Source organism: Fulmarus glacialis, unplaced genomic scaffold, assembly GCF_000690835.1.
Source record: "Fulmarus glacialis isolate BGI_N327 unplaced genomic scaffold, ASM69083v1 scaffold36653, whole genome shotgun sequence".
Taxonomy (NCBI): domain Eukaryota; kingdom Metazoa; phylum Chordata; class Aves; order Procellariiformes; family Procellariidae; genus Fulmarus; species Fulmarus glacialis.
The window spans coordinates 935-11,265 of NW_009201635.1; the positions used below are offsets into that span (position 1 = coordinate 935).

A 10,331-nucleotide genomic window follows, 5' to 3' on the forward strand; every position below is an offset into this window, starting at 1 on the left:
GAGCATTAGTAATTAGAACTTTGGAGAATAATTTTGTAAGGAAAAGTAGTTTGCTAGTTAAGTGACACTAAATATCCATGCTAGACACCTGTGTGAATTTTTCTTGCTGTTGTGTTGAGTTCTGTAGGCTGCAGAAGTGTTTTTGTGTTGCATCTGGAATGCAATAGGCACAAAGTCTTTAAAGATGTGAATGCTCTTGCCAATGGTGATGACATGTAAAAACAGATGTGTTCTGTATGTTGAATTCCTAGGTTTGGTGCATTAACAAGCCATGTACTGTTTTCTGTTGCAAAGTTCTAACTTTAATTTATTAAATTATTTGAAAAGAAGATGAAGTGTGCACCTTTCCCAGCTTGTTCTGATCTTCATTTGAGAGCACTGAATGTCTTGAAAGCCCAGTTCTGTTGGTGTACTCGCATCTCTCTGGGGTTGTGACAGTTCTCATATGACCTTATACATTTTTACTCTGTTAGCCTTTGTCTGGCTTCTCCAGCTAACACATCAGCCTTGAAAAGATCTCATGCTTAAGAAAATGAGATCTGAAGGAATTTACATTTCAAGATTTATTTTGCTGCTGCTGTTAATTTTTGTTGATTTCTGCAAGTTGGAAAGCAGACTGTAATATAGCTCATGAAGTACCAATCAGGCTTCTTTTGTGTCTGTCTAACAGAAGATTGTTAGATTTAGGTTTTATATCTGGAGCTTTGTATATGTGTTTCTCCTAATAATAGTCTAACTGAAAACTGTTTAATTGCATCTTTTAAGTCTAGTCCAGTAGTGTGCTGCAGACTTGAGGGTTTTTCCAATGAAACAAATCTAGATAAATGCTGCAGCCCCCAGTCATCAGTGATGCAACCAGTACTTTGGCTCATATGCCAAACTTTAGTCTTTGCTGTGCTGCCAGTTTGAAGATTAATGTTACCCTTCACAGGGTTCTCTTTAAAAAAACAAACAAACAAACAAAAAAACCCAACAAGGGCACAAGTAGAGTGCAGGAGCATTTTATTTTTCGAAGTGTCGCTGAAGAGAAGAGTAGTGGAGATACAGTGCCTGGATTGAATGCTGGCAGGCAGCTTACCTTTATAGTTCAAACTATGCGCTGAAGACATGACAGTCCGTGTCATTTGTTAAAATCCAGTGCATAATACAGTCATCTCGCGTAGTTTCTGTTTGGACAGAATTTAGCCTGTATGATTGCCCATTACAAAAGCCAACAATCATCTCTTGGCTTATTAGTCTTAGTTTATGTATTGGAGTGCAGCTTAGTAATGGTACACGCAAGGTTGTAAAGCTGAGTCTCTCTACAGAGTGCTGCGTCCTCCTGGTGGTGGGTCCAACTTTTCCTTGGGTTTTGACGAACCAAAAGAACAACCTGTGCGAAGGAACAAAATGGTATCCAGCATCTTTGGAACTCCTGAAGAAAACCCACCTTCCTGGGCTAAATCATTGGGTAAGAACGTAGTGCTTTGTTTCCAGATTTGCTGACATGCATTAATTCTTTTTTTTTGGATGCAATTTCTCAAAGTTAATCAAGTTCACGGTAAGGTGAACTTGTGTCTTTAGTGTTTGGAGTAGCACTGATTGGTCTTGATTAATCGGAGGAAGTTTAGCTTTGCGTTGTACTTGCAGCTGGGATTAAGCTTCCATTTCGGCAAAGCACTTCCAGTATGTAAGCCTTGGGACCCTAGTTTCCAGCTGTTTAAATGGCACCCTCAACTGCATGAGATGCTGTTGTGAGACAGTATCTAAAGGACCAGGACATCTTAGAATGGTAAAGATTTAATTTAAAAAACAAACAAACAAACAAAAAAACCCAAAACACCCAAACCCCCCAAAACCCCTGACTATTTATGCTCTGCTTTCCCAGTAAGTTTATCTTGCAACCTGATTGGAATTAATCTCTGCTTGTAGGGACTAAGCCAGGTGAAATCAGAGAAGACTGTGAATCATCTGGACCACAAAGAAGAAATTCAACTGATGCGAACTGTGGAGACTTTGTAGATCCCAAGGTCAGTACATTAACTATGAAAAGAGCCTGATAATGGGACAATTCATGCTCTGTGTGTGATTGCTTTATCACCGATGTTCACCCAGTTGGAAGCATTGTAGGATTTGAATCTGTTCTTTTCCTGAAGGTTGTCTTTTCCACCTTATAGTCTTACAGTGTGTTGATGAAGGGCTGGATTTTTCTAAAAGGACCACTTTCCTAGAGCTCTTAACCCTTCTTATTGATGAGACAGTAATGAAGTGGGGTGAAATCTAGCTTCAGCCATGTGTGTAGTTGTGTGTTTTAACAATTTTGTGTGTTTGTTTCACAAACAATAGTTACCGACAACAAACTGTATGGATCTGTGGACTGATAAAAGACTTGGTTTCACATCCCAACACGTGCTTACCTCAGTAGCTTGAATGCTTGTTTTATTTCTGTTACGGTCTTTAATAATACCATCAGGTGTGTTACTTCCTATGTAAACTGTCTACTTGGTAGCAATAGAGAGCATGATTTGTAGTGTTAACATGGGTTTTGCTTGATGTATGATTACATTTAATGGGAAAAACAGGATGAAGAGTAATAATTCCTCTGAACTTAATAAAACAGGAACCTAGGGTGGACTGCACTTACATAAACAAATTCTAGAGGAAAAAAAGAACCCTTGTTCTGTAAAGCTCTCCTGGGTAGGTAAATTGTTGATCTCAAATGTTGTGGAGATACCTTTTACCTCATGGGTTATAAACAGCAAGTTTTATCTTGATTATTGGCATTGATCATCACTTTAACCCGTTTTTGTTATTAATAGGCGCTTTGAGCCGTGAAATTGTTCTTTGTTGCAGAACGTGTCTTGTTCCAATTTAGAAATATATGTGAGATTAAATTTATAGCTGCTACCACAGAAAACAAAAATAAACTGCTTAGTCTAATTCTATTTTCTACTTAATGGTATTAAATTGTGTGGTTCTCATCTTTGCAAACAAATTCTTCCAATGCAGAATACTTTAATTTTATGCAGTAGTTACAGCTTCAAACAGCAGAAGCTGGAGCTGATGTATTGTAGCCCAGTCTGAGACTTAAGGCAATACATTTGCGTGAGTTTCAGTGCATTTATATCCTGATGACTGCAGTTTCACTATGTAATTAGCAATGTTAAATCTGTGAAAGCTGATAAAACCTCATGCCATTGGGGAGCCTTGGTTGCTGCTAGAAGACTTTCTGTATCTTTGTGTCAAGTTGCAGCCTGTGAACAAATTCAGTATGAAAAGAATGTTTAGCTGTTTAAGTAGTGAAGGAAACTTTATCAGTAATGTTGCAAAAAACTGATCTGTATTTCACAAATGAAGTTAAATATCCTGGATTAAACAAATGTTCTTGGCCTTGCTAACGGATAAATGTTTGATGTGGGAAAAGGAGGGGACACTGAACTATTGCTAATTGCTTACGGTATAACTTTCTTGTCACTACTGCTCAGCAGATACAACATTCTGGTTACGGTCAGTGCTGCCTCATGAAGGATGCTGTTCATAATAAAATGCTCTTGCCCACCCACATCCTTCATAGTATGGGAATAACAAGTATGCCACATATTATAGGTCATCAGGATTTCTTCAGTAGTATCTGTTTAAACTTTTAAAAGGATGTTAGGTAAATAAAGAGCTGATGAAATTAAATTAGTCACTCTGTAAGAATTGGTGCTTACAAACCCATAATATTAATCTGCAGAAATATGTATGCAGAACTCACCATGCCACTCTGATATCTGTCCCTAAGAGCCAGTTGCTGGTCTAAAAGTGCTTCATTGGAAAGTGTTGCTAGATAGAGCAGTGTGCCCGACCACCATGGTCATAACATGGAGTGTTGAGTACCCTTTTGATGGAGGGGGAAAATACATTGTGAAGTGTGAGATATAATGTGTTTCTCTCTCTTCTAGGGAGGAGATGGTGGTGGTGAAGCTTCTGGTGAGTAACTCCTTTGGACTCTTCTAGTAAAAGCCTTTTGTGGTTAGGTGCTTTTGAAATAGAAGAGGATGTAGGATATATAAATCGTCATGTATTAGGAGAGAGACAACTTGGGGTTGTCCCTTGCTTCCATCGAATCAATAAAGTGACTTAACTACTTAAGTGGAAACATGGATATGGAATGAAATGGCAGAGTGCTTGTTAGTCATCAGGTTAAAAATGAGAACAGTCCTGTTAGTTTATTTTGCCAGCAGCAATTGGTGTCAAGATTTGTTTAAGTACTAGAAGGCAAGGTGGATACCATCTTGCAAAGAGTTCAGTGATTGAAAGACTATACTGCTGTTTATAGTAGCTTATAATTAAATAGTACAGTCAACTTAATGGATTTTAGTTTAGCAATTTACTTCTTTCCTATTGTCTTCTCATACAGCAAACACTACATTCACAGAAATAATCAAAACCAGCTACTGCATCTGCAAGTGTCTGCGTTAACTAGCTTTTAGGTTCCTGTTGCTTTATAAATGCTGATTTTTGCCAAGGAAGTTCATATGCATACTGCAGATTTCATGTAAACAGAGGCGTTTACCCTAGCAGCATGCATGTTAACCTTGAAGTGTTTTTTCTAGCTCTGAGGCTGGAAATCTCTCCTTTGTAACATTCACCTTAAGTATAGCTTACTTCCTGATGAGAGGAATGTGTATGTTGGCCGGGTACTTTCTAAGTGCTACTTTCAACACCTAAGAGTTGTGGGAGATCACTAAAGCTATTAGCAGTTCTATGTCCTGAAAAGACTTTTACTGGGAGGGTGAGAGTTTTTCCAGAATGTTTTTAACTGCCTCCTAAATGGTATCTGTTAAGTCTTGCTTCTTCAGCAGGCTGCTTCTAATCAAACTATACAGGCTTCTTTAGTATTTCTTTCCCATGTCTGTCTGATCTTAATTAGCACTGTAGGCATTTAGAGTTTATGCCTCAAGTAGGAGGATGTGGTTTGATAATAGAAGTAAACTGATCTAAGGGCTCTGCTGCTTCTCCTGGTACCTTTTTAAACCAGCTCACTATGGGGTCAGATGAGAGCCTGCAAGCAGTGGTGAGTCAAGAAGAGATGGGATGGGAGGAAGCAAAAATAGGGCTGCCTGGGTTAGCAACAGCTGACTTGAGGACAAAATTATATTCCTGACTCTTAGAACAAGTTCCCGTTTTCACAGGTGTCATGTTTGTTGGCTTTTGGTTGTTTCTGGTAGATGACAGTGAAGGAAGTTCTTATCAAGTATCAAGTAAATGTATGCTGGGAGGTGGTTTAAAAAAAAGTTTTACTGGAAAGTAACTGGGGTTGTTTACTGCTGTAATGAAATTTTTTAAGATTGTCAAGATGAAATAAAAATGACAGGCAAAGGTTTGAATGTTAAACTTCCACTGTTGGTACTTAAGAAGGAGTAGAAAGTTAATGCTTCCTGGACATGGCGTCTGTGACAGATACCTGAGAATTTTAATGAATTGTTAAATTAATTTCTAGTGTTGATAGCTTTGGGTATTGTAGCTTAATGGAGCACAGAGTCTTGTTGAGCTAGGTGTGTCACTCCACCACTTGATATTCCTGCTATGTGAGATGGCAGACATGAGCTGGTTAGCATCCCACCTGTCAGACATGTGATTTTTGTACTTAATATTGTAGAGCTGTCTCTGAGGTTTGAAAGGGGCTGAATGAATACACTTCCAAATAAAAGCTGTCTGCTTACGAGTTCACAGCATAACTAGATTCTTAATAGGTTTCCATCATTAAAAAATATTTGTTCTTCTGAATTTGGAAATTATTTTCTGTATGTAACTGATTATAAACCCCCAAGTAGGTGGGATATGCGTATTTATTTATTCACATCTGTCTAGGGGAAGAAAACTTGTTCCTTTTGCAGTAGTGTTCTTGTTTCCTGTTTGGAAGCTGTAGTTCCTTTCTGTGCATCAAAGTTTCCAATGGTTTGCAGTATACTCCATAGACAGCTGTTTCAGAGATTATACCCTTTCTGATAAGGGAAGAACTTTAACATTTGATCTGATCCTGTTGCATTTACCACTTTAGTTATTAGGTTAGCAAACTTATCTGTACTTTGATTATGTGGGAAGTACTAATGTGTATATCAGCTGGCTACATGAGCCTCTAAATGCTATAGAAACTTCCCCAAAGTCTCCTGTGATAGATAGTAGTTCTTGTTTCTTTTGTGATTCAGTTGGCACTGTGTACTTAATGAATGTGACTAGCTAAGGAGAACTAGACAGCACTCGATTGACTGTCACCAATGACCGACTTTACATGATACACAGGAAGGTGGAGTCTGGCATCTGGTGGACAGATCATGATCACCAGTACTGCACAGTACTCGGACTGTCTGCTGAAGGCACAAACAATGGAGCATTCAGCGCTGTGGGCATGGCCACAGTTGTTCTCAGCTTGCTGAGTAAGCAGGTGGTGGTATGCATGAGCTACAGAAGCTTCCAAGCTTAAAACTTTGTATTAACTGTTTTGTTCAGATGTGCCTTTGGGTTAATGAATACAGCAGAGAATCTATATTGTAGATTATTTCTGATTGCATGGAGACTATACTAAGCTGTTGGAGTTCTTTGATATTATTATAAGCATGGATACAGAGGGTTCAGTGACATGAGTGGGTTTTCAGTGTTTCTGATAAAATTCTGCATCAAAGGTTATTAAAAACTAACAAAAAAAACCCCAACAAAACAACACACAAAAAAAATCCAAAAAAACCCCAAACCCCCAAAAAACTGAGTTTCCATAGGATTGGAGGAAAGCTGTTCCCATTGATAGGAAGGTAGTTAAAGAATAGGAGGCAAAGGGTAGGGCTTAGTGATTGCTTTTCAGGTTGGAAAAATGAGCGATGGGAAGTGATGCTGGGACTAGTTGTATTCAGTGCCTTCATCCGTGACCTGGAAAAGGTAATGAACAGTGACATCTCCAATTTTGTTGGTGATACTACCTCTTTCAAGTAGCCAGATGTGCTGATGGTGAGAAAATCTAACTGTCAGAAGGACTCAACTTAAACAAGATAGGCAGGTAGAAAGGTGGCAGAATAATCTATGTAAGTATACAGTAATGCATCTGGGGGGTAGGGAACCCAACACCTAATCCATGGTAGTCTTGTGTTCAGCTCTGCGCAGCAGTCATCTCCCGGGATCTGCCTTGAGTCTTATTACTGAAAGTTCTCTGAAATGTTTGGAGGTGCCAGCAAAATGTTGAATATCATCAGGGAGAGAATAGGAAACAAGACATTGTTTTGCTTCTGTAAACAATGATATGCCCACATCTTGAATCGTGTATACAGTCCTTGAAATACAAAGGCCAGAAGGTTGTAGTGGAGGTAAACAAGGGGCAGAGGAAGGTAATGGGAAAGGTAAGGAGGTGCAGCAGCTGCCTAATGAGGACAGACTAAAATGGCTGTGCCTCTTCAGTTTGAAGAGAAGGCTGGGGGAGAGGGAATACAATCAAGATTTACTAAGTCATGAAAGTGGATGTTAAGGTGCATGCAGCTGTTCCACGAATCCTCCAAAGCAAGAACTAGTAATCATTAGACGGAACTAAGCGGTCTGTTAAAAAAAACAGATGAAGTACATCTTCACAAAGCTGGCGGTGAAGCTTCACTCCCCTCACCCCCCCCAGGTATCAGGGAGCTACTTGGTGCTGATTTGAGCCTTTGGCTCATACCTGTTTGTGTTAATCTATAAAAATTTGAGGTGCTAATGTACTTGCTGTGCTCATGAATTAATTGTCAATGAAGCAGATACGTTAGTTATTTGCTACAGTATCTAAAGTGCTTCCTGTGAAGAAATCCTTCGGTGTCCTGTATTTAAAATAAATGAAACTACCGTGTGCTTTCCAGGGAATGTGTACGATTGGAGCCTACCCATGCATGGTTATTCCCTAGTGTGTTCTGTGTGAAGCCTCAGAAGTGTGTGTCAGATCCTCTTTCCTCTAGTTACGAAATTGGGAATGTAGTTTGAGCTCTCGCTTACAAGTACTGGTGCTTCTGTGACTTGGTTTCCAGCACCTGCTCGGACTTGAGTTACAATTGTCATAGTCATGCTGACTAATAATATGTACAAGACTTAAGACTTAAGCTGCTTGTCATTTAAAAAAAAAAAATAAAAAATTGCTGGGGTCCCCTAATGATATCTGTGTGAATGTGGCTCTTGAATGCCTGAAACTGAACTGTAAGGCATCAGAGTTCATCTGAAAAACACTTCAGAGGGCTGAAGTCTGTCCTGCCAGCAGTTTACAGCAGCACTCTGAATGTGTCTGTAAGGCTGGAGAAAATTTACAGGAGCTGATCTTCTGTATAAGCCAGTGAGACATCTGGCTTTCATCATCCACATCAAACTCTTTAAAAGCTTCTTTTCTTCTAGAAAACACTGAGGCTGATGTAGAAGCTGCCCCAGGTCAGAATGAAGAAAAATCCCTGCCTGCTGCACCTGTTCCTAGCCCAGTAGCACCAGCACCATCCAGGAGAAATCCACCCGGTGGCAAGTCCAGCCTAGTCCTCGGTTAAACCTTTCCCTTCCTGGCTGTTTTGAACTCATGTCTGTTTCTTTCCCCCATGCTTGTGAACTGCACAACTTGAGCCTGACTGTACATCTCGAATTTCTTTCATTAAAAAGAAGCACTTTATGTACTCCATCTTTTTTTGAGATCACGGTTTTTTTCCACTTCTGTCCTGTGTTTCCCCCAGATTTACTGAAAGTGACATGAGTGTTTTCTAGTGATAGACTTGAGGGAAAGCTTTATGAAGTATAGTAATGTAATTCAAAGGAGAGTAGATTGGTTCTAAGTGTGCTTAGAGGGTTTTTGTACTGAGATTTTTTAGAACCCCTTAGCTTTACAAGGGTCTAGAATCCTGGTTAAACAGGCCAGCAAACAATCAGCAAGAGCAGTCCCTTCCCCCACATGTGGGATTTGGGGATCTAAAAGGCTTCATTGACTGCATGTGGTAAATGCCTTGAGCCCTGCTGTGCCATATAAATCATGAAGTGGTTAGTGTACACCATGCTGCCTTTAAAAAAAAAATTTAAATGATCTTTATACTGGACTACTATGAAGCAGGGTATGTGCCAAATAGAGGGCTGATGACCAGAGCCGCCTGGCCTGATGCTAGGAGGGGATTTATTGAGACTTTATTCAGTAAGGGTGGAATGGATCATATAAATAAATAAAAATTACAGGGCATTTTTTTTACAACTGACTCAATGCTGTGCATGATCATGCTGGTGCTTGACCATGAGGTGAAAATCTCATCCTTTAAAGTGTGTGTTGTAATTTCACAAAGCTGGACTGTTGCTTAAAAGTAAATAATACAGAAATTTTGAAGCAGTGTTTCCTGTGTGGGTTTTATTTAATGGGTTTGGGTTTGCTTTGTTCTCGGTTGTCCTTGTCTCAGCCAACCTGCCCTACTCTAATAGAGGTGGAATGCAGCAGAAGAGGAGAGTTCTTATACCTGGCTTGAGGGCACCATCATGTGCCATCTTCCCCTGAAGAAAGTGTCCAACTTACCTCTTTGTTTTTATCTTCTAGATCAGAGAAGCATGGAATATGGCTTGATGTATATAATCTGTTTTATCCAAAATACTTTTTTCTCTCAAGAAGATAGAAAAAAGTTTATTCTCCTGACAAAACAAAAAAAAAATTAGACCCTAACAAGGGAGGGGGTGGAAGGGAGATCAAACCATGAAGTTCTCTACTGTCCTGGAGCGGATCTGCTGCACGATAAGCCAAAGCAGTGAATTCGTACAGAACTAGTGTGTCTACTGGAGAGAGTGTGCCTTTTCCACCCTCCTCCCAGAAGAACCAGTGCCTGAAAATACTCTGGCTTTCCAAATCAGTTTTGGAGAAGCCCTTACCTTAGGTGCTTAGCCTATAAAACTGGATTTGCTCTAACATGCTCCTCTGCTCCTACATTTGGGGGTGGTGTTCCTTATAGCTGATATGAAATGTGGTATGGCTACCTGGTGCATGTAAATTGTGCCTACCTGTTTTCTGGCCTAGGAGGAGGAAAAAAATCAAATTATATTTCCTTTGCGAGCCCCACAACGAGTGGAACTTGTTAATACTCCTTTACGGTTGCTGAGACTTTGGCTAAGCGAAGCTGCCTTTCCATCTGCCCTTCTGTTTGCCTTGGTTGGAGCATGGCAACCACAGCCACCATCGACTGCAGAGGTGCCGAGAAGCGTGAGGAGGCTCTTGCTCGCTCTTTTCACCCTGAGCAAGTAAGACCAGTTACTGGTGCAGCCCACCCGTGTTCCCATGTGGGTGTTGGGTGAGGGCATCCCGGCCGAGGAGCGCCTTCCCCGGCTGTACCGCCCATGCTCATGCATATTCAGGG

The 10,331-nt window shown here is 40.2% G+C and overlaps 1 protein-coding gene across 1 annotated transcript; it reads left to right on the forward strand.

Moving 5' to 3' along the window:
* Positions 1–1,272: 1,272 nt before the first annotated feature.
* On the forward strand, positions 1,273–9,324 carry HN1 (hematological and neurological expressed 1; the record flags this gene model as incomplete). Its single annotated transcript, XM_009574007.1, has 4 exons — positions 1,273–1,450; positions 1,912–2,009; positions 3,924–3,951; positions 8,362–9,324. Coding segments are annotated over 4 exons (447 nt in total), but the record flags the coding sequence as incomplete, so codon positions are not given.
* Positions 9,325–10,331: the final 1,007 nt, after the last annotated feature.